We start from the raw sequence: 26,327 nt of genomic DNA, 5'->3' as shown, positions 1-26,327 counted from the left end.
GTCAATCATCTATATAATTCATATAAAGTAGTCAAATATCAATACAAAAATGCCTTTCATATGCTTTATAGATATCTTCACTAATTTTGTTGATTCTTTCTTAAAACATTTTCAATAAATAGTTCACCGGCTTTATAACTAGATCGGACTAGTGGTCCTGATGCAATATACATAAATCCCATATTTTCTGCCATTTTCTTATATTTTTCAAAGGTATCTGGATGAACATACTCATACACCTTGACAACATTAGTTTATATGATTTAAACGTTTTAAACGTATAACATACTTTCATATGCTTTTTAGTTGGTCTAGATATTTTGTTAGACGTCATTAAAAAAAAAAACACTGAAATTACCTCATGTATTGGCCAAATGTAACAATATCAACACTTATTTTACGTAATTCTTTAAGTGCTGCTTCAATTTCTTCTTCAGTCTCACCAATACCAAGCATAAAACTCGTTTTTGTAATTAAATTGGGTCGACATATTTTTGCATATTCCAAAACACTTAAACTTTGACGAAATGTAGCTCGTTTATCACGAACATATGGTGTTAACGTTTCAACTGTCTCAAGATTATGTGCAAACACATCCAATCCTGACATGACAACGGTTGCTACGCTATCCATTTGACCTCCAAAATCACCTGTTAATGCTTCAACCAGAATATTTGGCGATCTATACACAATTTCAATTTAAAACGTCTCATTTCAATAATATTACCTTTTTTTTACTTCAATAATTGTTTCTGCAAAATGTGCTGCCCCTCCATCTTTTAAATCATCTCGGTCTACACTTGTTAATACAATATATCCAAGACCCCAACGGGCTATAGCTTCTGCCGTATGTACAGGTTCTTTTGGATTAAGTGGTGGAGGTGTAGCACTCGTTTTAACTGAACAAAAACGACATCCTCGTGTACATGTATCCCCCATTAACATAATTGTAGCTGTAGCAGATGATTTACTACTTCCTCCCCAACATTCACTAATATTTGGACCTATATAATTATTATTATACTTTCTACATAATATACGATGCGTATATATCACACATCCTATATATCACACATCGTATATTTAGGTATATTACATCGCGCTTCTTCACAAACAGTATGTAACCCAAGACCACGAAGATCTCGTCTAATACGTTTATAATTATCACTATCAGGAATAGGACGTGTACGTAGCCAATTTGGAAGGCGTGTTGGTTTTGGAAGTTCTAATGGCGTTTTACCTGATACACTAGATTTAATAAAATCTTCAAAAGAAGGTCCAGCTGCAAGTTTATTATAAAATATCTGTGATTTAATTTGCGCACTGCGTAATAATCGTTTTGACATGTTTCAATCTACCAATAAAAGTATAATAGAAATTATAAAAAATCCGAGAAAAATATGCCAATACACTATAAAATCAATAGTTATAAAGTCTCAATTATGCTTCAAATATATAATTTAGAATATCTGTATGCTTGACAATATCTGAATATACGGATATATATATAGTTGTCGTAATCCAGTATTTTACGAACACACCGTGTGTCCGTAACATTTATTTAAGAATTTATCATGAGCGTAATCATAGTGCATATATAACGCATATATTTCAAGAAAAATAAAAATCCTGCTTTATCATCCCGCATATAATCACATTTTATACTCTTTGCATGATTTAATGAAGGTTTTTTTCTATATTTTATAAATCATTCTTAATACACTTAGTGTCGTGTTTTACGTGATCTTCGTAGACGTATAGCTGTTGCTCAAAGTGAGCCTTTACGTCAAGCATTGCGTTATATCGTCAGAAATACTACATTACCTGCTGATGTAAGAATTCGTGCTCAACAACAACTAGTTAAAATGCCTTCCAATACACGTATAACTCGCGTAAAAAATAGATGCATTGAGTCAGGAAAAGGACGTGGTATTTTCAGGGATTTTCGTCTTTCTCGAGTATATATATATATATGTATGCATTATATTAATGATGATATTTAGTATCAATTTAGATTAAATGCACTTGAAGGATACTTGCCTGGCGTTCAGAAAGTAATTGTTTCTTGTTATTTATATATTTATATATTTATATTTAAAAGGCCAGTTGGTGATATTTTTTGAAATATTTAAAAAAACAAGTTTGATAAAAAAAAAAGATATAAATGTCTTTGTTTATGTAGAAAATATGCATTTCAAGAGTAAAAAGGTATTGTTTTAGTATAAAAAAATAAAATTGATACATTAAAACCAATAGATCAGGCTTTTCTATATTAGGGTTAGGGTTAGGGAGGAGTGCACAGGAAGGGTTAGGGTTATGCTGTAGTATAGGGTTACGTTGTAGTTTAGGGTTAGGTATGAGGGCCAGGGTTAGGTCGTATATCGGGAGATATAGGGTTAGGGTTACATGCATAGGGCTAGGAGTGTTAGGTTAGGGTTAATAGCATACTTAGGGTTAGGGCCAGGGTTTATCATCTTATCGTTATCAGCTTCAGATTTGATTTTTGACAAAAGATTAAAAAAATTTTAATTATTTGTTGAAAAAAAATGATAAATTTGAGGTAAAAAAGAACATTTTAAATATTTTTTTCTAAGTTTTAATAAGAATTTGACGTTTTTAAGAGAAAATTTGATATTTTTAGCCTCGAATTGTATATCTAAGAATATATATATTTGTTAACAAATAGGAATGATGAGAATTGTAATTGATATCAATTAGAATAATATAGTTTAATTGAATCAATTTCTATGATATCAGAGCGGTTAAGAGATTTGCGAAAAAAAAATTGTTTAGAGGGGAATTGTTATAATAAAGAAGGAAGAGGATGCGTTGATAAATTGAGGAATTTTTTCTCTAAATCTTTAATTCCAAGCAAAAAAAAAGGATCTTTAATTTTATTTGAAGCAGTTGAAGCGGCACGATGTTCTTTGAATAGAGATAATGTGGAAAAAAAAAGGAATGTATCATGTGAAGATAAAGATACAAGTAAAAATTTTGTAAAAAAAAGAAAAACATATTTAACTCGAGGTCTTTATGCATTTTCATTTAATTGCAGCAGAGAATCGGTTAGATTTGAATTATATAGTTATATATATATTAATGGATATTAGGATTTGAATAATTTGAAAAAAAAAGAAATATTTCCTTTGCCAATGTATTATGGGATTACATTGATGGATCATTTAAGGGATTTTAAATTGCCATGGAATTTATTTGCTACATCGAAAATAACATATAGACCGGAAGGTTGGAGATATATAAAACAAAGTATTGATAATATTTTTTTAAATTTTGAACAAATTTAATTTATATTAGATATTTATGGTAAAGAAAAGTTTAAAAAGATTTTTCGTCCTAAATGCAATTGCAAGCAAGGTTCTAATTGCGGGGATGGTTGTTTAAATAGGTTTAAAAAGATATTTAAAAAAAGGAATTTATTAATTTTTGAAGAGAACTTTTTTATGAATGTGATGATACTACATGTGCTCTTAATAATTCTCAAGAATGTTCTAATCGTGCTTTTCAACACTATACAAAAAAGAGAATGGAGGGGAGACTTTCTTCTTTAAATACGGAAATTGTTTGGGTTTAACATTTCTTTAAAAAACAAAAAATATTATTAATAACAGTATAGACAGGAAATTGTGGATTTGGTCTTCGATCTCTTCGTGATTTCGAAGCAAACTCTCTTATAGTTGAGTACTGTGGAGAAGTAATAGAGAAAAAAGAACTATTTCGTAGAATGAATAGTATTTACAAAAATGCTCAGGTAAAATTTACTTAAATTCGAATTAAATATATATTTAAATACAATTAGAATTATTATTTTTTAAATTTTGAGTCAGGACTAGTTTTGGATGCTGGAATTAAGGGAAATGAATCTCGCTTTATTAACCATTCTTGTGAGCCTAATTGTAAAATTGAAAAATGGTATGTAAAAGGTATTCCACGTATTGGTGTTTTTGCTGGAGAAGCTGGATTATTTGCTGGAGAAGATATAACATATGATTATAATTTTAGGAAAGTAAAAACTTATTATATTATTATTTAACTATTAATAGTTGGTTTGAAGGTGCAGAACAACAAATTTGTTATTGTTCTTCGGCAAATTGCCGAGGTTTTATAGGGAAAAAATGTAGTAAAAATAACTCAAAAACAGAAAAGTTTTCAAAATAATTTCGCTTATATAATTACTATAATATTATCGATCAATATATAACTTTTATTAAATCTAAATCAACTATAATATGAAAATTATATTGTTATTAATATCTATATATTGAATCTGGGCATCAATACTTATTAGAATTTAAGTGGTTATATTTTTTAAAAAAATAATTTATTTTTTTTTTTCAAAAGATGATCCAGAACTTAGAAGAAAACATTAGAAAAACATATGTTCAAGCAAAAAGTAGGTTCTTAAAGAGATTCATGGTTTATACATATATATTAATAAAATTTTAGATCTTGGAGCTTTAACATTTACAGAATCAATTCAAGAAAAAATTCAAGAAGATCGGATTAATGTGAATATTTATTATTTAGAGAATACATTTATTTATCTTGATAGTTTCAACTCTCTTATGTTCCATTTATTAAAAAGAAGGAAAATCATAATACGTCTGATCAACATATATTTATTGATCCATTTGATCCGCCAGAACCATCACTTTATATTCAAAATGTTGGAGATGAATATTTCATTGTTTTAAATAAATTTCCAATTATTCCAAGACATTTTTTGCTTGTAACAAAAGGTATTTTTTATAAAAAAGTAAAAAATATAACTTTAATTCAATATAGAATTTAAAAAACAAACAGAAGGATTATTAATAAATGATATTACAGTAATTTGGGAGTGTTTAAATTCTATGAAAGATAGACATTTGGCATTTTATAATTGTGGACCTCAATCTGGTGCAAGGTATATATATATATATATATATATATAAACTTATGATTATCAATGATTTATACTTATTTTTATAGTCAACCTCACAAACATATCCAATTTATATCTTTAAAGGATAACGCTGTATCAACATTATATCCAGATGAAATTATAAATATCAAAAATTGTATATAACCACTTAATATTTTTATTTAATAACATAAACAGCAGTAAAAAATCCATGGTCTCATCCGAAGATTCCTTTTATTCATTATATTTCTCCTATTGTTTCATCTTCTCCAAAGGATCTTAGTGATATGTTTTCTAAATTGTTATTATTTACAACAAAAGCTTCTCAAACTTTTAAAATGGATGAAATTAGTTATAATTTTGCAATGACTAAACAATGGATGTTTATGGTACCCCGTGTTATGGAATCTTGGAACAATATAAGTGTTAATACTACTGGTATGGTTGGAATGTTACTAGTAAAATCAGAGGAAGAATTAAACTTGGTCAAAAATACTGGGGTTTTAGAAATTCTAAGACAGCTAGGAATAGATAAAAATAAGAGCCCACCTGATATATACAATTAAAAATTAATATATATAATTAATAAATATTTTTTATTTGATGTTTCCAATAATTTCAAATATCCCTATTCAAAATGACCAAATATATAATATTAAAGGCTTTGTATTAAGCACTAAATGTGCTTAATATTATTAATTATAAGCTAGACAAATATATAAATATATATTTATATACTTTCTCTTATATTTTGAAATTTGTATTTAATGATATTCCTTAGTATATTGAGAATTTTTATATTGTTAGCTTATTTCTGTTTTATGTCTCTCATAGCACTGTATGTAAAGCTTTAATAATCATTTAAATGAATAGATATGAAGTAATTCATAGTAAAAGATACTGATTTATCTGTAAAAAAAATAAGTGACAAATTAACCTTTAATGTTTAATCATATTTTTAAAGATTATCAAAAGAATATTTGATATATTTAATATAAATTTAAAAATCCAAAGAACCCTTTCTTTTGAAAGATAAATAAGACTTTTGAGATTAAAAAATGATGATGCATTCCTTTATAATTATTATTTAAAAATATGTTTAATCTAACAATTCATTAATTTTTCAAAAAAAAATGCATTTTTTATATCAAAACATAGATTCCTTCTTAATGTTTTTATGAAAAAGATATTTTTTTAGGTTAATTTAATAAATATACCCAATTATGTTTAAATGAGTTAAAAATTCTTAATCAAATGATCTAAAAAACTCAAATACAGAATATTATTATCTATTAATCCTTAGTAAATAACCATTTAATATCACAGGAATAAAACTTTACTTTTTTTATTAGCTTTGGAAGAATGTAATTAAAAGATATAAAAAGTTTTAAGTGAAAATCCAGTAATAATGATAAACTTGTATTAATATCTAACCCATTGAAATAACCAAAATTTTAAAAATGTAAATATTCATATGAATCAACGAAAATATTCCATCTGTATATTACTTTTATAAAAAATATTAATTTTCATCATGATCCACTATTTGAGTTTTCATATACTCTTTCCATAATTCTTGATGAACTTCTCTCAAATCAGAATAATATCCGTATAATGTTTGTAACTCATTTTGCAAGTTTTTAACATGTAATTGCAATGCTGATTCAGATGTAATAGACTTGATATTATTAGATATAAATTAACAATGATTACATTATATTTACCATAAATTCAGTTAAATCTTTTTTTATCAATGCTGAATCATCTTCATACCATGCCGTTTTATTTTTCAATTCATTGAAAACATTTAACTTTTTTAAAATAGAATAATCATTCATATCTTGAAAATTTTGAACTTTTTTAAAAGTAGGTATGTTTTGTAAAGATTTTTTACTTTCAAAAAATCCTCTATAAATAACCTTACAACAAATTGATGTTATTGGTCCTAAATTATATAAATAATTCAACATTATAAATAATATATTTTACCATTTTGTTTACTAAATGTTTGAATTATTTGACGAGTAGCAATGTCCCATATAAATACATCATGATCTTGAGATCCTGTTATTAAAAGAGATCCATCAAAAGATAATGCTAAACATGAAATTGCACTTTTATGTCCTTTAAATATTGTTGATTCATCTTTAACACTTTGAATAACTTTTCCTGATCCTCCTATTGCTTCATAAAAAGATTCTAAAGATTTCTCTTGTGCAATTCCATATAAATCAACAAGATAAACATCACCTTGATCATTGCCCGCATAAAACGCTCTTTCTGCTGGATCTACCACAAGACATGTTATCGGCTTAGGAAAAACAAACGTTGTAAGAAGACTTTGAGTATTTAAATCCCATACCTTTAAATTTTAGCTTCATTATATTGATAAAATTAAAATTAACATTTACTGTACTATCCAATGATGATGTAAAAACTCTTGCTGAATTAGTCGTACCATACCCACAAACAATATCTGTAATTCCTAATGTATGATTATTCCATGTTTTTACTGGTCCTCTATCCTTTTTTCCATATAAATCAAGTATATCTGATAAACTCCATAAACATAAATAACAATCCTCAGATCCTGTTAAAAAAAATCCATCATCCATCACAAATGTAATCGCTGCTATCTTTTGATAATGTGCTTCATGAACAAACATTAAATTTCCTGATGTTATCTTTGATTTTTAGATTTAATATCAAATAATTATCCTTTCTACCTGCCAAACATATATTTTTCCTTGTATTGTACCTCCAACCGCCCAATAAACATCATGAGAAACAGCAAATGCTGTCAATATCTCTGGTATAACCATTTTTTGATATATACTTTCCTTTATTCACCAATTATTCCTTGATTCATTTAATACTATATATCAACCTTTTCCCAGCAATATATATGAAGAATTGGTTTTTCTCTTTGGCTACAAAAAACATAGTTTTCCGTAATAAATACTCCTCTTAAACAACAATCATTCTGTTTAAATTTCATTATCTGACTTCCCGTATACATATCATAAACATATATATTTGTATCATCTAATATCCCTTCATTTTTATATCCAATAACTATAATTTCTTGGAAATTCCCTTGATTCATAGTTTTTCTCCCAGAAAAAAAAAAGATATTAATAAACAGTCTATTTTTTTTTAATTTATTTTGTTCTTTTAGAGATAATCCCTTTAATTAAAGCTAAAAAGCTAATTCCTTGGATTTTTAAGAAATATAAAAACCTTTTAATAAGAAGGAGTTGTAGTTGATAAGAAGTTAGTTAATAAGGAGTTAATAAGGAGTTAATAAGGAGTTAATAGTAAAAGTTAAAAGTTAATAATAAAAGTTAATAAAAAGGAGTTAATTAGAAGAAGTTGATAAATAATAAGAGTTAATAAGAAGTAATAATAAATAAGTTAATAAATAGTAACAAATAATAAATAAATAATAATAATAAAAAGTTAATTAATAAAGAGTTGAGTTATTAAAGAGTTAATAATAAGTTGATAAAAAGAAGTTGATAATAATAAGAAGTTGATAATATTAAGTTAATAATATTAATAAGTTAGTTAATAATAATAAAAAGTTGATAATAAGTAAAAATAATAAGTTAATAAGGAAGAGTTAAAAGTTAATAAGAAAATGTTAATATTAAATAGTAATAAATAATAATAAGAATTAATATTAATAAATTAAAAAGCTGATAATAAGAAGTTAATAAGGAGTTAATAAAAAGAAGTTAATAAATAAAAAGTTGATAATATTAAATAATAAGTTAGTAATAATAATAAGTTAGTAATAATAATAAGTTAGTAATAATAATAATAGTAATAAATAGTAATAAATAATAATAAAAGCTAATAATAAAAGCTAATAATAAAAGTTAATAATAAGTTAAGTTGATAATAAATAAAAAGTTAATAAAAAGTTAAAAGTTAATAAATTAATAAAGAATTAAGGAGTTGGAAGAGTTAATAAGAAAATGTTAATATTAAATAATAATAATAAATAGTTAATAATAATAGTAATAAATAATAGTAATAAATAATAGTAATAAATAGTAGTAATAAATAGTAGTAAGAAATATTAATAAGAAATAATAATAAGAAATTGATAAATTAAAAAGCTGATAAAAAGGAGTTAATAAAATGTTAATAAATAACAAGTTGATAATAAGAAGAAGTTAATAAAAAGCTGATAATAAATAAGAAGAAGAAGAAGAAGTTAATAATAATAAGTTAATAATAAGACGTTAATAATAATAAAATAATTAATAATATAATATAATTAATAATAATAAAAAGTTAATAATATAATTAATAAAATATTAAGTTAATAAATAATAACTAATAATAATAAATAATAATAAAAAGTTAATAACTACTAATAATAATAAAAACTAATAATAAATAAATAATAATAAATAAATAACTAATAATAATAACTAATAATAATAACTACTAACTAACTACTACTACTTCTCCTTTTTATACCATTAAAATTATCTTCAAATATTATATTAATAATTTAATATAAATCCCTATTCAAACAATAAAAATACCCCTTCTACTCCTTCCACCCCTTCCACCCCTTCCACCCTTCATAACCCCCTCTATCATCTTACTCCAAACCCCCCCCCCCCCATAAACTTATTTATACCTTTTTCTTTCTTATTTATACATGATTTACTATTTACTTACTATTTACTTACTATTTACTTACTGTTTACTCATTCTTCTTATATACATTTATTAAATATCATTAAATTATGTTCTACTCTTTATAGCTTGATGTTTCCTTGACCTTATACGAAGACAACCCAACCACATGAAATGGACATTTCCATTGATAAAGTTAAAGCTTATGTATTTGTATATATATTAGGAGGAATTACGTTTATACCAGTTGTTTTAGTAGTATTTTTTGTTTATAGCTGGATAGTTTTACCAGACATTGATGAGAGAGGGATTAAGACGGTCAAGAAATATAGTATAAACAGGAGGAATAAAGTTAAGATAAAGGAACTAGAAGAAGAAGGAACGGGTATATATAAGACGGGATGGATGCGGGTGACACGTGAGGTGGATGAGATAGAATTTGAAAAACAGGAGGATGCGATAAGTGGAGGAGGAGGAGGAGGAGGAGGAGAGAGAAATAATATGAAAGGACAAATACAGGGGAATTATGGCGGGGTAGTGAGTTTTAGTTCGGGGAGTATGAGGAAACAAAGAAAGAGGCCGGTACTTTTTTTTGCGGTGTTAAAACATGGAAATTTATTTTTATATGATAAAGAGAATCGGTCAGATGTCAAATATGTGATTGTTATGGCGCAATATGATGTTAGTATATGGCCTAAAGGGAGTAAAGATGGAGAACTTTTTGCTAGAACTCATGCCATTTGTTTATCTCGGGAAAAAAAAGAGGAAAAGTTAGAAGGGGATAATGAGGGTATTTTAGATAAAACGAGGCGAAGAAATAAGTTTTTAATATATAATTCGAATCCATCGGATCAAGAGGATTGGTATTTTTTATTAATTCAAGCAAGTAGGGCAGTAGATAAGAAATGTGAATGGAAAGAGAATCCGTTGGTATCAGCGATACCATTAATGTTTGAAGCGAAGCATATGTCAAATTTGATTCATACGATTCATTCTAGTGATGCGAACCTTGAGATGAGATGGTTGAATGCATTATTAGGACGGTTATTTCTGGGATTATACCGTACACGTTTTTCAGAAGAATATATAATTGAGAAAATAAAAAAGAAAGTGTCAAGAATTAAAAAGCCGGGATTTTTGTCAGATATAGTAGTTAAAGGGGTGGATATTGGGGATAGTATTCCATATATTACATGTCCTAGGCTTAGGGATCTTTCTTCAGATGGACAATTAAATATTGATGCAATGATTACATATAATGGGAATTTTAGGATAGAAATAGCAACGACAGCGACATTAAATTTAGGAAGTCGATTTAAAGCTCGACAGGTTGAATTGATGTTAGCAGTAATATTAAAAAAATTAGAAGGGACATTAGCATTAATTATTAAACCTCCACCGAGCAATCGACTTTGGTATGGATTTTATGAAATGCCAAAGGTTAAATGAATATGGTTAGTATATGTATTTAACAAATATATAGATGGATATGACTATTGAGCCTATTGTATTTTCGAAACAAATTACATATCCCATGATATTAAAAGTTATCGAGAATAGAATACGTGAGACTGTATATAGACTTGGATATTTTTTTGTTTTTTTTTTTAATTATCTTTTAGATTCATAACACACTTGTTTTCCCTTATATGGAAGATTTTGAATTTTATGACACAGCAGATCAATTCTTTAGAGGAGGAATTTGGGATCATTCAAAAATGCAAGAAAGCGAACCAGAAAAAGAAATACCGGTGGTAGAAAAGCAAGAAAGTAATGAAAAGGCATTATTGGAAGTATTAGATGATATGAAAGAGAAATCAGAGTTAACAAAAATGGTTTCAACGAATTCTGAAAATGAAGTGTCTAATAGATTAAAACAATCCATTTTACTTACAAAATTGAGATCATCCGGTTTAGAAGTAAAAAAGGATCCTTTGAAAAGATCATCATCATTCAATACGATTTCTGATAGTAGTTCACTAATTGAGCTAGAGAACCGATCAAATACAGAAATTACCTCAGGAGATAAATCTTTCAAGGATTTATGTGGTAAATCGCTTGTTACTGCAGCTGCAATAAGTGCCTTTGGAAAATCTACTGTTTTACCAAAAACATTTAATAAGATATCTCATTCTAAAACACCTAAATCAGAAGATATAAATAAATTGGATATGGACATGGATAAAAAGGCCATTGATGCTGAGAATGAAGTGAAAATCTTATCCTTAATTAATTTTTATATTAATAATTATTTAGAGCGTTACATCTAGTACTTCTACAAATTCATTTAAATCCTCATTTACAAATAAAAAAGAGCGTCTTACTGCAGCATTTGCTACAATACGAGAGAATACTATATTTGACAATAGACGAAGGGCTGATTCTGGTGAAAAAAGCTCATTGTCATCAAGCGTTAGTTCTGCTACAAATACTGTACGTCGATGGGGTGCAAATTATATTGCAAAAAGACATGGTAATCATAATAAAGATTACGTCTTTATTTCTAATAACAAAGCAGGAAATACGTCTGTTGATTCAGAATCGTTAAATTATCCATCTTCACAAACTTCTTCTTTAAACTTCGAAGCTGATAAGAAAAAGATATTACCAAGTAATTTGGATGAAAACCCTCCAGATTATTCGGAAATTTCTACAGATTCTATTGTATATAATTCATTACAATTAAGTGAACCATCATGCGCTACTACAACAGATACTGTTCATGCATTTTCAAATAAACATATTTCAATTCCAGAGCCTATTCAATCTATCACAGAACAACCATATACTATTTCTAAACAATTTTCTCAAAGAACGGATCTGGATTATGATACATTGTTACTTAGGCAAAGGCCAATACCAGCCATACCTCCTATGAGACGGGATTTACCTTTACCACCTGCTCTTCCTGCAAGACGAAATCTCAATAAACAAATTATCATTCCGGAACTTCCTGAATCTCTTGACAATACAAATAATCACGAAACGAATGTAGATCATAGTATTATAACAGAAAATTTACTTCAAGATCCTTCTGAAAAGAATAATGAATCCAAAAATAATAATGATAATTTGGAAAATTGCGTTGAACAAAGGGATTTTTTCGAGTTGAATAATGTTATTGATTTAGAAAATACTATTGAGTTAGATAATATCGCTGAACCTGATGATACAACTCAACATGAAGATACTACTCAACACGAAGATACTACTCAACTAGATGATACTAGTAAACTAGATGATATAACAGAATCTGAAAATATTATGGAATTAGTAGATATAGTTGAATCTCATGATATTATTAATTCGGAAAGTACAAAAAAATCAATGAATACTATTTAATGTTTCAAGTAATTCTATCATATTATTCATTGATATAAAATAATCCTTTAACATGTAAGATGTATATATATTAATGTTTTTGACAAAATATAACTATAAACTGAACTTGATTAGTTACTCGAGAATCAAATGTATAAAATTAAACCGATAACTTAAATGATATGAAGCGGAAATTATAAAAAACATATACAATTCCTGTTCATTTATTTTTCATAAATTTCTTAAATATATGTATATAATATCTTTAGTTTTTACTATTACTGCTCTCAACAAATATACATTTATATAAAACTAAATTTTCCTTTTTTTATATTTCTTTTATTTTACTATTATCAATTGATATAAATCCTTTTTATATTACATATAAATATACATAATATACATAATTTCTTCAATTTCTTCAATTTCTTCTTCAATTTATTAATATAAACTATGATTCTTAAAAAATCACATATTATTTAAGAAAAATAATACAAATCATCTAATTATTACTTATATTAAACATTTAATACAAATATCATGTTAAAATATTAATTTCTTCAATTCATGGTAAATATAAAAAATAAATATAAAAATCCTTTTTCTAATAAAAATAATTCATAAATAATTCATAAATATATAGATTCTTGATCTTATTTAATCTGGTTTTTCCTTTATATATCCCTATAAAACTAATTATATGGTCTTTTTTATTAGGGATCACGTGACTTTTTAACCTCACCTTTCTACTTATATATATAAGATGGGGTCAGAAGGAAAAACATGTTGTATTCTTGTAGTAGGAATGGCAGGATCAGGTAAATTAATATGTATTAATAGATATTAAGTAAAAAACCTATAGGAAAAACAACATTTCTACAAAGATTAAATGCCCACCTGCGCAGCCAGGAAAAGATTCCATATATTATTAATCTTGGTAAATTATACAGGAGATTATATTTTTTTATACTTATTTTATTCTATTAAATCAGATCCAGCAGTTTTATCAGTTCCATATAATGTAAATATTGATATTTGTGATACAATTAATTATAAAGAAGTTATGAAACAGTTGGGGGTTTTATACATGTTTTATGAGGAATTTTATATTATTTAGATATAATCTTGGACCTAATGGAGCTATTCTTACATCATTGAATCTTTTTGCAACAAAATTTGATCAAGTACTTGGAATTCTTAATAAAAGAACAACATCGTAAGTATATAGATAATAATGGAGATAAATTTAGATCAGAAGATATGTTCTTTTTGATACGCCTGGTCAGATTGGTACAATGGGTTTTTTTTTGGGAAATTTTATATATTTATATTTTATTAGAAATATTTACATGGTCAGCATCAGGATCTATTATAACAGATGCTTTAGCATCATCATTTCCTACATGTATTGCGTATATTATTGATACGGTACGTTCTAGGTCATGTACAACATTTATGAGTTCAATGTTATACGCATGTTCAATTCTTTATAAAACAAAATTACCAATTATCATTGTATTTAATAAGACAGATGTACAAGATGCAGAATTTGCAAAGGAATGGATGACAGATTTTGAGGCATTTCATGCAGCTCTTTCTAAAAATGAAGGGAATGCAGAAGGGGTAGAGGGATCAGGATATATGTCTAGTTTAATCAATAGTATGAGTCTTATGCTTGAGGAATTTTATCGTCATTTAGACGTTGTTGCAGTTTCAGCAGTAACAGGATTAGGAATGGATGATTTTTTGGCAGCAATTGAGCATAAAGTGGAAGAATATGAGACTAATTATCGACCAGAGCTTGAACGACTTATTAGAGAGAACAAAGATAAAAAAAAGAAGGAAAAAATGAATAATTTAGAACAACTTATAAATAATATTGATATTAATGGTGAAGAGGTTCGTACAGGAGGTATTTATTTGCTTTATATTTATTTATATATATATTTATTCTGTTAGTTCAAATACAAACATTATCAGATATTGAAGATGAATCAGATGAAGATGCACAAGGCCTTATTGATACAGATGAGATAGATACATCGGAGGCTTTAAAAGGTTCTGATACATTATTTTAAATTATAAAAATTGTTGGATAATTTTAAATATGCATTTTTTATATTTTTATTAGATCTGTAAAAGTCTATTATATTGCAATAACAAAGCATAGAACTATATATATTATATTATATGATTCTAGAAATAGCTTCTGAATATAGTAAATTTATTTAAAATAAAGAGAAACACAATACTGATCAAAAATGACGAATATGTTAGAAAAATATATTACCTAAAAGTACATTATAATTCATTCGTTTTTGTTAAATTTGATTTCATATTAAGATTTTTTAATATATTGTTGTAATGAAAATATAATTAATGTTTGGTATTTAATAAATTCAACTTTTAATCAAATGTTTCGCAATTTTAAAAACTTTAGTTTTTAAATTAAACATTTTGCATCTTCCCAAATTTTAACATTTTTCTTAGCCCATTCTATATAACATTTTCCAATATTAATCATTAATTCACAATAATCTTTCCTAATAAAACCATGAAATCTCTCGAATTCTTCTATTATAGCTTGACCAACAATATTGGCATCTTTTTTTGTAATTTTAAGGGCATTTTCCAACTATTTAATTATTAATAATATGTATGATTTATTTTATATAATTTACCTGAGAAATTTTCTCATATATCTTCTCAATATTCTTTTTTCTAGTTGTAGAATCTACGTCAATCATGCCTTTTACAGCACCTGTTATTTTTTCAATAAAAGTCGGTATAATTTGTTTAGTTTGTTCATGTTCATTGAGATCATCAGAATTTAAAGTAGACAAATTAGATTCACTATTATTAAGTCTTGCTAAAGATGATTCTATTTTCTGTGCTTCCATTTCAGATCTTTCAAGCGCATCTAAAATATTTTTGTTCTGATTTAATATATTTACAATAATTTCATATTGTAGAACTTTTTGATATCTATATTTTAATCTAGATCTAGCGACTTCATGAAATTGCATAAATTCTTTTAAGGGTTCTGATAATACAGAATCCAAATTTTTAACCTATTAAATAAATATTAATATAAATATATATTAATATATATATATATATATATATATATATATATATTTCTTACTAGCTCATGATTAGATTGACAGTTCAAATCATTAGCTAATCCAAAACGCTCAATCCCACTTGCCAATTCGCCTATTTCAGATATTGAAAGAATATTATATGCTGCTCCCAATTCACTAAAATTATATGCTAAATCTAAGAAAAATTAGAAAAACAAAGAAAAAATAAAAAAGTTTTACCTTCATAATGTTTCATTATAGACTTATTAATTTTTACTAAATCATTCCCAATAAATTGTTGAAGATCTTTAATTTTTCTTTCTATTTCTACAAACTGTATTTCATCTCTGTTGTGAATATTTGATAATTTTGCAGTTGATGGTGGTATTGGAAGACATTGGTAAATATTACTATTTATAGGAGAACATGGATTTAATGGTGGTGCCATAAGAATGTTTTGTGGTAATAAGGATATAGGCGGTGACTCTAAAACTTGCGACTATTTTTCTGTTATATATACACATATAAATATTTTTTAATCAATTTCTTACCCATGGTATATCCTCATTTAAAAAACAATGAAATACATGACTTCTTTTCAAAATAGGATGAAAAGCACATCGATTAAGAAACACTTGTAACATTCTTTTCCTTTGAATAATAAAATTCCCATCTTTATTAACACTAGATAACGAAACCGTTAAATCTAAATAATTTATTACATAAATCGTCCATCATTATTCAATTTAACCTACACATACTATGTTTTTCTGGAATTGGTGGAACTATTAATGTTGGAAATAATCGTGAAAGTGATTTTCTAAGCGATTCAAATTCAGAATACCGTCGACGCACCTCAAGATTCTATTGATATCAATTATTACTCTTTTGTTGTATTTTTTTCCCTTATTTCACCTTCATACGTATCTTATATGTAATAAACCTTCTCCCTGCATTTTCACCTATTTTCTCCGTATCTACTATAGAAATAATCGGTTCCTCATAAATACTATTTAGAATAGAGTGTATATGACAGCACATAGCTTCTTCTATTCTACATGATTCTATTTCTGTAGAATCTTCATCTGTCTTATTTAATGTTGATATTTGCTCTGATTCATAAAAAAAAGAACGTCTACACTGAGAAGACTCTCCAAATACTGTATTCTCCTTCTCTATACTCTCCATCTCATATATCCTTATCTTTTTATATAAAAAAAAATATATAATATCTCCTCTATTAATAAATAGGCTTATAGATTCATATAAATATCAATAAAAACGTATAATAGTCCTTAAAGACGGTATTTATTCTAAATTATGTTGTTATTTTCATGAGATTAAAGGGAAAAGATGTTAAGATGTTTTTAAGAGGTTAAAAAGCTGTTGAAATACGTTGAGATTCGATTTAACTTAAGAACTGTATAAAATATAAAGAATATTAAAGAGAATGTATATAAAAGAATATATAATAGTGATATTTAAAGTAAATGTTTTTTATTTTTTAAAAAAAAGAACAAAATTTGAATATTAAGTATATAAATATAAGTATTGAATTAAAAAGTTTTATTTTGAAAGAAAAGAATGATTATTTTTATGTAATTATTAGTAGAAGATTAGAAAGAAACGAGTTATTAATTATTTTTTATTAATATTTAATGAATGATTAAAAATGATGGTTCGTATTAGTATAATAAGTGTTAAAGATTTAAATGAGGGGAAAAAAGATAAAATAAAGGATTTGATTAGATTATTTATTTGAAATATAAAAAGATTAATAAATATTTTTATTATAAATAGAAATATTTTTTTAATTGTAATTTAAAGTTAATATTGATATAATATAATTTAAGAAATGACAAAATTATTAAAAAAATGATAAAATTATTTATTTTTAAATTCTTTTAAAGAAAAGAATGATTTTAGTATTGTAAATAGCATTTTTTTTAGTAATAATATGTTTTTATTAGAAATAAGTATTATTTTTAAAGATAAAAAAGATATATTTGGATAAAAAGAAGCAAATATACCTTTTAATATTAAAATGTATCTAAAACTTTACAAATATAATAATAATTAAAGAAAAAAGATATTTTAAATTAAATTATTTTATATATATTCAAAAAAATTGATAAAATATATCATGATTAATATTAAAATACAACAATTGAATCTTCAAAATGAAGAAATGAGAAATAAAAGTTAAAAACCTTCAAATCTTTATTATTCATTAAAATATTTAAATTAATTAAATCTAAAGTCGTTTATGAAATATAACACATCATTTAATAAATAAAAACAAAACATAAAAATAAATTTTAAGTAAAAAAACTTAAAATATATTATTTAGTACCCTTAAATCTTTACATTAATTCTTATTATTAAAAAAACATACCCTAATCAATCTCATAACACCCCATAATGATCCTAAAATTCATTAATACAAAAATAAAAAAAACCCTTTAAAAATATTTGCCAAATAAACTAAAACACCACAATGCCATATATGGATATATTATTAGCTTACTTCTTGGCATCTAAAAAAACTTAATTCATAAAAAAAAACATAAAAATACGCCACCCTAAAATAAACAGGAAGATGAGCATTTTCTTCAAACAATTTCTGATAATATGGAACTTTATTTCTTCCAAGCATCTTCAAATTCCTGTAAATATTATTAAATATTTCTTTTTTAATCAAAAAACACTCTTTTTTCACGCTGAAAAAAACTATATACCTCAATTATTATATGTAGATACGTTTAGTAACTATAAAAAATAGAAATAATCCCTTTTAAACCCTCAAAAACACCTCTAATTACAACCTATATTAATAATTTTATTTTTAAACGGTTAACTATCGATCAACCTCACTCAAAAATTAACATATAAAAGTCTTAAAATCTGCTAATATTTCTTAGAAAAGGCCCTTATTTTACTTAAAAAACCTTAATATTTACCTTTTAAACATATAATAAATTTTATTAAGATAAAAAGTATTATTTTGATGAATTATGGCATTTCATTTTTCATGGAATAAGGAGTTTTCACCATTATTTATAGCAAAAACAAGTTCTCTTCTTGATTACGCTCTTAATAAATGTACAAAAATACCTATTATTGTGGATAAAATTGATATAAAAGAGCTAAATATGGGATCAATAGTAAATATTTTTGTTATTTTTTAAATATAGGAATAAATAAGAATTAGCCGCCGGAACTGGAGATTTTAGAGATTGGAGATCTTGCAGAGGACAGGTTTCGTGGGTTATTTAAGTTAAAATATGCGGGAGATGCATATATTGTATTACAGACTAAAGTTCAAGTAAGATATATATAAAAGGGAAATTATTGTTGATAAAAGGGAGATTAATCCTTTAAATACAAGAAAAAAGATGTATCCGAAGTTTACATGGAGGGGGGTACTTTCGGCGGATGCGCCATTGATTGTTCCTATGTTTTTACGTTTATCGGATTTTAAACTATCAAGTATTGTTATTTTAGTATTTTCCAAGGCAAAGGGAGTTACGTTAGTTTTTCGAAATGATCCGGTTGAATCGGTAAAGGTTTCTAGTACATTTGATAGTATTCCGGTTATTGCGCAATTTTTACAGAAAGAAATTGAAAAACAACTACGTATATTCTTTCAGGAGGAACTTCCGGCTATTATTCATAAATTATCAGTATCATTTCCATGTAGTTCAACGAATAAGGATGATTTAGGTCAATTTAGTACAGTTCTAACAAACGAGATGCCTAAAACCGATGAATCAACACCTCTTATAAGATTAGCAGATATTAATCCGGAATATCCTATTTCTATGACAAGTATGTTACGTTTAGCGGCATTAGCATCATCTCAAAAGACATTTTCGCCATTTACACCATCTATTAGTCAAGCAATTTATAGATCAAATCATCTTTTATCAATTGTACCGAATATAAATTATGCCAAATATCCGTTATTATTTAACAGTCCTGATTTTGGTCCAGAAATATCTTGTATATATACACATCCTTCAACTCATGCTATAAAGACACAAAATACTCGACAAAATTTAAGCTTACGTCAAATTACTCTTTTAAATAAACGAAGAACTCAAAAAAAACATAATGTGATATGTATACGTTCAGATTCATTAATTTTTCCTAATTCTCAATCTACTCGAACATTGCCACTCAAAGAAAACAAAAATCTATTCATTAACAAATAAAACATAATACATTCGATGGCATTAAGGAAAAAAAAGGTCAAATAAATTAATGGTATAATAGATCCAAAGAATCTAATGAAACATCACTAATCTGATATGTTTAATTTATATATCTAATCTATATCATAATTATATCATATCATTTATATAGAAATAAATAATATCTAATATTAGTTCCAATTTTATTTTATTTTTTTCACAGAAAATGCATGATTTAAATCTAAATAAATATTACTAACAACAAAAGGTCTTTTTTATGTATATATATATATCAAAAAACTAAATAAAAAGTCGTTTTGAAAAACACCATATCCCAGCTATTCCGGAACAAATACCACTAACAATAACAATGCTTTTAATACCTCTTGTACTTTTATAAACTGCACCTGCTAATCCTCCACTAATAATAGAATTCAAATCATCATGTTTTCCTCTATAATATCCAAGCGTAGAATTAGCTGCATTATAACCAAGAGCAATTACCCCTGCAGAATTCCCAAGAAGAGGCCCCCTACGCGTCATAGCATTAAGAATACTATTAACCTTAACACGCATCGAAATAGCTTTAGATGCCCTAAATATTCCTTCAAAAACCCCCCATATACCACCAATACCAAGTGCTATATTATTATTAATTTTTTTCTTAATTTCTAGTATTTAAAACCAGATAAATATACTGTTCCCGTTCCATATGTAAGATCATCACTCCATCCACGGCTAGGAAACGCTGTTTTCCCTCCTGGAAGATTCGTCAATTTTCCATCTTCTAATGAAAAATAATCCAGCGTTTTCCCAAGACCCGCAAGTGGATGTAATCTAGATGGATCCATAGATTCTTTATAAAATATTTCCGGTGCTTCTTCCACCGAATAAACCATATCCATTGATGACTTTTCTTTTTCTCCTTCTGGCCGTTCTGTTGACGTTTTTTTCCCGGAAAAAAACCATACCATAGTACTAAATCTCATTAATAACATATTTCATATATTTTTTATCATAAATACCTATTTTTTAGCCCTTTTTAACCTCTTTAAAACCTTCTCATTTCACTATATTTTTATTAGGCCTTTACATATTACGAAATTTCTGACGTTGAATTACGAGGGTTTCCATGGCAACACGTATATATTCAGACGACAAGAAAAATCTAGTGAAGCAGCCATCAGGTTAAGAGGCAATAATTAAGGGATATTGGGCCGATATATAATGGAAAATATAGTTTAAATAAGAGTGTAACCAGTGTAAGTTAAAATAAGTTTTTTTCCGGGGTTAAAAAGTGTAATTTAGGGGGAGATATTGAGGAAAAAGTAAAGAAAAAAAAAAGAAGAATATTATGTTTTTTTGAAAGATTTAAGTGCTTAAAATAGAGTAAAAATGAAGAACCAGAATGAGGTTTTTAATAGGAAAAATTTGGTGTAAAAATAATGGGGTTTTTTTAGTTAGATGAGTTGATAAATCAATTGGATATTGAAAATAAGATTAAAGAAGGGGCAGAAAACCTTCTACAAGTTTAAATAAGAGTAAATAAGGGGATAATATTGATAGAATTAGGTTTTTGATCAAAGAACAGAGGATCGAGAAGATGAAAATCATATAGCATTAAGAAAAAAGATAGAATTAGAATTGGATACAGCAAATTTAAAGATTGAAGAGCTAAAGGCCAAGGTTAATATTATAAAATCTAAGACGCAAACAGATTCTATAAAATCTAGTTAATATAAAAGAATTTTTTTTTGTTTGATATTTAATAATTTTAGATACAAAAACGATTAATACATTTTATGAACAAGATGGGAAAAGTTCGGTATTACCTTATACAGTATCATCTAAAAGTGTTCATTCTTCTGTTTCTATCGGGGAAAAGGATGGTAAGTATTTGAAATATCGAGAATAATTAATAAGAAATATAAAAAGAACAAATAGAAACAATTGATCCAATACAAAGTTTGCAAGCGATTTTTAGAAGCTTAGATGAATCGATAAATGATTCAGGTCAATATTTAAAGCACGCCAATCATCTTGTATCACTTATTAAATCTCATCCTACGTTAAAACAAGATTTAAACTGGGAAGCGCTTAGTCATCATTTTCAAATTATGTTTTCTAGCTCAGATACAAATAAGGTTTCTAGTGGATATCGTATTGCAAGATTTGTGATTTATGATCTGGAATCTATATCATTTATAAAGAAATTTCATGTAGAACATGCAATCATACGGTTATTTAATCTTCAATTTATATAAAATACCTATTAAATCATTTAGATCGCTTATTAAAGATAATTCTACGTCTAAAGAACGGGAGCAGGCCCTAAAGTTAATCAGGACGTTTTACGGAATCAAAGATGGTATTTCTGAAATATCTAAAAGTGTTGTTAGTGCCATTGTATCTCTAGCTGAATACACAAAAGATAAGATGTCATTGATATCCATTGAAACATTAGCAGAAATGTGTAATAAAAAAGATATTATTAGATGTATAATTAATATATTACATAGTTATATTGGATCCAGCACTTATTGTTAGCGCAGGTGGTAATAAAGTGCTGCTTCAAACATTAAGTGATGGACCATTTGAAATTGCAAATGAAATTGCGAAATTATTTATATATCTTTTAGATACACCAGCAACAAGGAAATTCATTCGACCAAAAAGTGATCTTCAGGTATTTTTCAATATATATATTTATGTATTCATATACCAACTATTCCAAGCTTATTCTTTCTAATGTCACTAATTTTCGTCCTATAATAGAAGAATATAGACTAAAATATTGTGGGGATGGAATAGTAAGCATTATGAAATCTTGGTCAGGTACAAAAATTTAGAGATATATATTATTTTTTAATATATTAGGCTTGGTTTATATGAGTATGTACGATATGCAAGCAATTCGCTCTTTAGTTGATGTGTTACGTATATCATCATCCAGAACTCAGGTAATTTCATATAAATATATATTGTAACCTATATACTCATCTTTAAAGGACATAGTTCTTGATATTTTGTACAATCTTTTTGGAATAAAATCATCATCTATAACATCTGCATTTTTGGCTGGTAGAAGACTTACAACATGGGGTAGACCATCACCTTCTCAACAAGAACCACAAAATGAAGGCATGTTTACGAATACATTTACTGAATTTGGAAGAAACAATTTATTACAGCAGTTTTTAGCATTAACTATCATGATATTTATGGATATTGGAATATTAGATGTATTATATATAATATATAATATAATTATCATATAGCTAAATATTATATAGGCCTTGATGGCTGCTGCTGAGAACTCTAAGGATAAAATAATCTTCCGGAAAACAACATTGTTGATTGTAGAACTTCTTCATCTATCGAATAGAATTTTACCGCTACAATATGGTGCTAAACTTCAAGTTTTTATATCATATTATAAATTTATAATAATTAATTAGATTTAGTCTCTTCCAAAGTTGTTTATATCAGCATTGGAATTTAGTAGTGAAAAGCATTTTATAGCAACGTCTGCTATTCTTCAGATTGAGTCTTTGAATAGAATAAAAATGAAGACCAATTTTGTTCAGCAAAAAGAACGTAGCACATCTTTGGAGAATCCTTTAAAAAGAGGGAAAAGACAACTCGAACAAGTAAAAATTAAGTTAGGTTTACAAATTGACGACATTCGTTTTCGAACTCTTCTCTTAGATACTCAGGTAATTTTATATAAATATTATGTTTTATAATTATATTAGGTTTTAAATACAAAAAACTATAAAAAATGGAGATGGGATATAGTTATTGAGCTTCTGAATGGTCCTTTATTAAATCCAAAAAGATTAGATGAATCTATTCGAACTACAAAATTTATGAAACGTTTATTATCTTTTTATCTTCCATTTAATTATAAATTTTCAAATATTAAACAGACAAGGGTAATGCAATTGAGTAATATAATACCTATGAATTAATAATATACAGCCTAATCAACGTTATATTAAAATTGGTCGAATGATTTTTACTACATTACTTGCCAATTCGGAAGGTATACGTTATTTGTCAGATAGCAAGCTATTAAGACAGATATCGGAATGTCTTGCTCAACTTGATCCGGTCTTATTCTTAATAATATTACATTTCATTATTAATAATTATAGTTAAGTGGTGTATCTTCTCCGTCACCTTTATTTTCTAAACAACGCTTGGAGGAGACATTAAGTTCAGGATATTTTGTCTTTCTTGGAACTTTATCAGAGAATAAAGATGGAATTGCGTATTGAATTTTATTACATATATCCGTATTTAATATATATTAGAATGATGGAGAAATGGAAAATATTTGACATGTTTTATCATCTTACAGAACTTCGGAGCCGAGATGACTTAATTTTAAATTTTATAATAAATATGAATTATATATTGTAATGATTTAATATCATATATATTTACTAATATATTTAGTTATGGGCATCCTCGAATAATTCTTTCAAAAGCCCTTGTTGCTGGACTAAAGGTTCGAATCGCATTGATATATTTATTAAAACTAATTTATTAGGATGTACGACTTTTTGTTACAAAACATCTAGGAACACTTTTATCTTCAAATAAAAAATTTGCTAAAAATACCAAAAGTACAAAATGGGCTATTTCTTTACTTGTTACCCAATTATATGATCCTTGCATTGAGGTATGTCAAATGGCAGTCGAAGTTTTAGAAAAAGCTTGTTACGATTTTGAAAATCTTCAATATACAGTAAAATTACGTCCAGCATTAGAACATCTTGGTAATATTGGAGCGCCATTGCGTTTAAGGTAGATATTATATTTATATCTTTACTAATAATTAATTTTTATAAGGTTCTTAGCATCATCTACAGGATTTAATTATCTTAAAGAACTTGATTATATTGAGAAGGAAATGGATAATTGGTTTTATGTATGTTTTATTTTTTTTTTAAAAACTAAATTATTAGGAACAAAATGAAATTTATGTAAATTATATAGAAAATCATCTTTCGTTAGCATTCTCATTTGCAAAAAAGTATGTTATTTCATTTCATTAACTAACAATTGACTCCTGTAGTAATGAATTTGATGGATTAATTCCACCTCATTTTTATGGAGAAATCATTAAAACATCTGAAGGATGTCAACTTTTAAAAAATAAAGGACATTTCGAATATTTTGTTTCCAATATTTTTAAACATAAGGATGAATATGAAGATAAAAATATTATTCTTCATTTAAAAAGTTCTCTTTGGGCAGTAGGAAATATTGGCTCTCATAATAATGGCTTTCCATTTCTTGAGAATAGTGGTGTAATTTCTGAAATCATATATATAGCTGAAAAATCACAAGTAATAAGCCTTAGAGGGTATTTTAATTTTATTTTTTTATTTTAGCTAATATAATAGAACTGCATTTTTTGTATTAGGATTAATCTCTATAACGATCTCAGTTTCTCAAATATTAGAGCAACATGGATGGGCATCTGTTTTTACTAGTTTTGGTATTCCTATTGGTATTTGTGTGCCTAAGGATATAAAAAAAATATTATTTGTATTTCATCCTATTTTATTTTATTTATATTTAAATCTTATATTAGTTGGAACCATGGAATTATTGCTCATGTTTATCAGATTTGGAAGAAAATATTAAGTTGGTATCCAAAAATATTATTCAAGACGAAATTTTAAAGATTATAACCGATTTATCTAGTCATATTTTTGTAAGTAAAGCACTAAAATCTCTCTCAAGGTTACAATTATTATTATTATTATTATTATTATATATCTAATATTGATTCTAGAATAAAATCGAAATATCCAGAAGAATTCAAATCATTAGATCTTTACAAGTCAGTTCTTAAAATTCTAGCAAGTTATCGTTATCAGCAGCCAATTCGAAAGTTTATTTTAGAAATGTTTCCAAGTGACATATTTTACCAGAATCATGAATTATTTGACTAATAAAAATATACGTTGATTCTTTTTGTAGATATCATTTTATAATGGACTATATAATGAATATAATACACAATTGTGCAGAGTGTATATAGGAAAAAAGTATATCAATCATGGCAAAAGAACAAAATGTGTTTTTATGGCTTTTTTAAGAGAACAATTTATTATCATTTCAAATATTTAGTTAATT

General features: G+C 26.2%; 12 protein-coding genes across 12 annotated transcripts; 7 read left to right on the top strand and 5 right to left on the bottom strand.

Moving 5' to 3' along the window:
* Positions 1-37: 37 nt before the first annotated feature.
* T552_01535 (lipoyl synthase, mitochondrial) lies at positions 38-1,392 on the bottom strand. The gene is made up of 5 exons (XM_018370117.1): positions 1,097-1,392; positions 728-1,004; positions 359-682; positions 290-311; positions 38-239 (listed from the first exon to the last, which is right to left on the bottom strand). The coding sequence occupies exons 1-5, from the start codon at positions 1,344-1,346 to the stop codon at positions 81-83; spliced, it is 1,032 nt and encodes a 343-aa protein (XP_018226274.1). The 5' UTR covers positions 1,347-1,392; the 3' UTR covers positions 38-80.
* Positions 1,393-1,641: 249 nt separating this feature from the next.
* T552_01534 (hypothetical protein) lies at positions 1,642-2,158 on the top strand. The gene is made up of 4 exons (XM_018370116.1): positions 1,642-1,686; positions 1,728-1,958; positions 2,004-2,054; positions 2,102-2,158. Exons 1-4 carry the CDS (start codon positions 1,681-1,683, stop codon positions 2,111-2,113), a joined length of 300 nt encoding a protein of 99 aa, XP_018226273.1. The 5' UTR covers positions 1,642-1,680; the 3' UTR covers positions 2,114-2,158.
* A 543-nt stretch (positions 2,159-2,701) lies between these two features.
* Positions 2,702-4,172, top strand: T552_01533 (hypothetical protein). The gene is made up of 6 exons (XM_018370115.1): positions 2,702-3,065; positions 3,111-3,267; positions 3,316-3,406; positions 3,451-3,586; positions 3,635-3,769; positions 3,818-4,172. Exons 1-6 carry the CDS (start codon positions 2,748-2,750, stop codon positions 4,049-4,051), a joined length of 1,071 nt encoding a protein of 356 aa, XP_018226272.1. The 5' UTR covers positions 2,702-2,747; the 3' UTR covers positions 4,052-4,172.
* A 140-nt stretch (positions 4,173-4,312) lies between these two features.
* T552_01532 (hypothetical protein) lies at positions 4,313-5,533 on the top strand. The gene is made up of 6 exons (XM_018370114.1): positions 4,313-4,411; positions 4,465-4,526; positions 4,571-4,757; positions 4,804-4,924; positions 4,990-5,078; positions 5,120-5,533. The coding sequence occupies exons 1-6, from the start codon at positions 4,360-4,362 to the stop codon at positions 5,485-5,487; spliced, it is 879 nt and encodes a 292-aa protein (XP_018226271.1). The 5' UTR covers positions 4,313-4,359; the 3' UTR covers positions 5,488-5,533.
* An 868-nt stretch (positions 5,534-6,401) lies between these two features.
* Positions 6,402-8,069, bottom strand: T552_01531 (hypothetical protein). The gene is made up of 6 exons (XM_018370113.1): positions 7,809-8,069; positions 7,648-7,761; positions 7,327-7,605; positions 6,911-7,283; positions 6,646-6,866; positions 6,402-6,599 (listed from the first exon to the last, which is right to left on the bottom strand). The coding sequence occupies exons 1-6, from the start codon at positions 8,025-8,027 to the stop codon at positions 6,444-6,446; spliced, it is 1,362 nt and encodes a 453-aa protein (XP_018226270.1). The 5' UTR covers positions 8,028-8,069; the 3' UTR covers positions 6,402-6,443.
* Positions 8,070-9,707: 1,638 nt separating this feature from the next.
* Positions 9,708-12,976, top strand: T552_01530 (hypothetical protein). The gene is made up of 5 exons (XM_018370112.1): positions 9,708-11,017; positions 11,061-11,150; positions 11,200-11,787; positions 11,834-12,050; positions 12,096-12,976. The coding sequence occupies exons 1-5, from the start codon at positions 9,752-9,754 to the stop codon at positions 12,917-12,919; spliced, it is 2,985 nt and encodes a 994-aa protein (XP_018226269.1). The 5' UTR covers positions 9,708-9,751; the 3' UTR covers positions 12,920-12,976.
* Positions 12,977-13,615: 639 nt separating this feature from the next.
* On the top strand, positions 13,616-15,021 carry T552_01529 (hypothetical protein). The gene is made up of 7 exons (XM_018370111.1): positions 13,616-13,716; positions 13,761-13,835; positions 13,891-13,969; positions 14,016-14,114; positions 14,157-14,188; positions 14,238-14,810; positions 14,858-15,021. The coding sequence occupies exons 1-7, from the start codon at positions 13,662-13,664 to the stop codon at positions 14,974-14,976; spliced, it is 1,032 nt and encodes a 343-aa protein (XP_018226268.1). The 5' UTR covers positions 13,616-13,661; the 3' UTR covers positions 14,977-15,021.
* A 274-nt stretch (positions 15,022-15,295) lies between these two features.
* Positions 15,296-17,215, bottom strand: T552_01528 (hypothetical protein). The gene is made up of 7 exons (XM_018370110.1): positions 16,897-17,215; positions 16,737-16,845; positions 16,533-16,687; positions 16,222-16,480; positions 16,044-16,177; positions 15,580-15,969; positions 15,296-15,533 (listed from the first exon to the last, which is right to left on the bottom strand). The coding sequence occupies exons 1-7, from the start codon at positions 17,167-17,169 to the stop codon at positions 15,342-15,344; spliced, it is 1,512 nt and encodes a 503-aa protein (XP_018226267.1). The 5' UTR covers positions 17,170-17,215; the 3' UTR covers positions 15,296-15,341.
* Positions 17,216-18,330: 1,115 nt separating this feature from the next.
* T552_04117 (hypothetical protein) lies at positions 18,331-18,862 on the bottom strand. The gene is made up of 4 exons (XM_018372168.1): positions 18,720-18,862; positions 18,563-18,647; positions 18,458-18,518; positions 18,331-18,408 (listed from the first exon to the last, which is right to left on the bottom strand). Exons 2-4 carry the CDS (start codon positions 18,635-18,637, stop codon positions 18,350-18,352), a joined length of 195 nt encoding a protein of 64 aa, XP_018226266.1. The 5' UTR covers positions 18,638-18,647; positions 18,720-18,862; the 3' UTR covers positions 18,331-18,349.
* A 74-nt stretch (positions 18,863-18,936) lies between these two features.
* On the top strand, positions 18,937-20,241 carry T552_01527 (hypothetical protein). Its single transcript, XM_018370109.1, has 3 exons — positions 18,937-19,145; positions 19,193-19,306; positions 19,350-20,241. Exons 1-3 carry the CDS (start codon positions 18,996-18,998, stop codon positions 20,193-20,195), a joined length of 1,110 nt encoding a protein of 369 aa, XP_018226265.1. The 5' UTR covers positions 18,937-18,995; the 3' UTR covers positions 20,196-20,241.
* Positions 20,242-20,429: 188 nt separating this feature from the next.
* Positions 20,430-21,247, bottom strand: T552_01526 (hypothetical protein). The gene is made up of 3 exons (XM_018370108.1): positions 21,200-21,247; positions 20,860-21,152; positions 20,430-20,815 (listed from the first exon to the last, which is right to left on the bottom strand). The coding sequence occupies exons 2-3, from the start codon at positions 21,146-21,148 to the stop codon at positions 20,475-20,477; spliced, it is 630 nt and encodes a 209-aa protein (XP_018226264.1). The 5' UTR covers positions 21,149-21,152; positions 21,200-21,247; the 3' UTR covers positions 20,430-20,474.
* A 282-nt stretch (positions 21,248-21,529) lies between these two features.
* On the top strand, positions 21,530-26,188 carry T552_01525 (hypothetical protein). Its single transcript, XM_018370107.1, has 24 exons — positions 21,530-21,587; positions 21,635-21,703; positions 21,747-21,906; positions 21,953-22,063; positions 22,110-22,413; positions 22,460-22,647; positions 22,694-22,860; positions 22,910-23,009; positions 23,052-23,134; positions 23,183-23,416; positions 23,468-23,593; positions 23,639-23,890; positions 23,930-24,109; positions 24,156-24,287; positions 24,332-24,447; positions 24,491-24,595; positions 24,636-24,687; positions 24,730-24,986; positions 25,032-25,110; positions 25,148-25,215; positions 25,258-25,548; positions 25,589-25,733; positions 25,780-25,931; positions 25,984-26,188. Exons 1-24 carry the CDS (start codon positions 21,570-21,572, stop codon positions 26,141-26,143), a joined length of 3,549 nt encoding a protein of 1,182 aa, XP_018226263.1. The 5' UTR covers positions 21,530-21,569; the 3' UTR covers positions 26,144-26,188.
* Positions 26,189-26,327: the final 139 nt, after the last annotated feature.

This window comes from Pneumocystis carinii (genome assembly GCF_001477545.1).
Source record: "Pneumocystis carinii B80 chromosome Unknown supercont1.6, whole genome shotgun sequence".
NCBI lineage: Eukaryota > Fungi > Ascomycota > Pneumocystomycetes > Pneumocystales > Pneumocystaceae > Pneumocystis > Pneumocystis carinii.
Note: the sequence above shows the minus strand (reverse complement) of the source record. Positions and strands in the feature narration are given on the sequence as shown.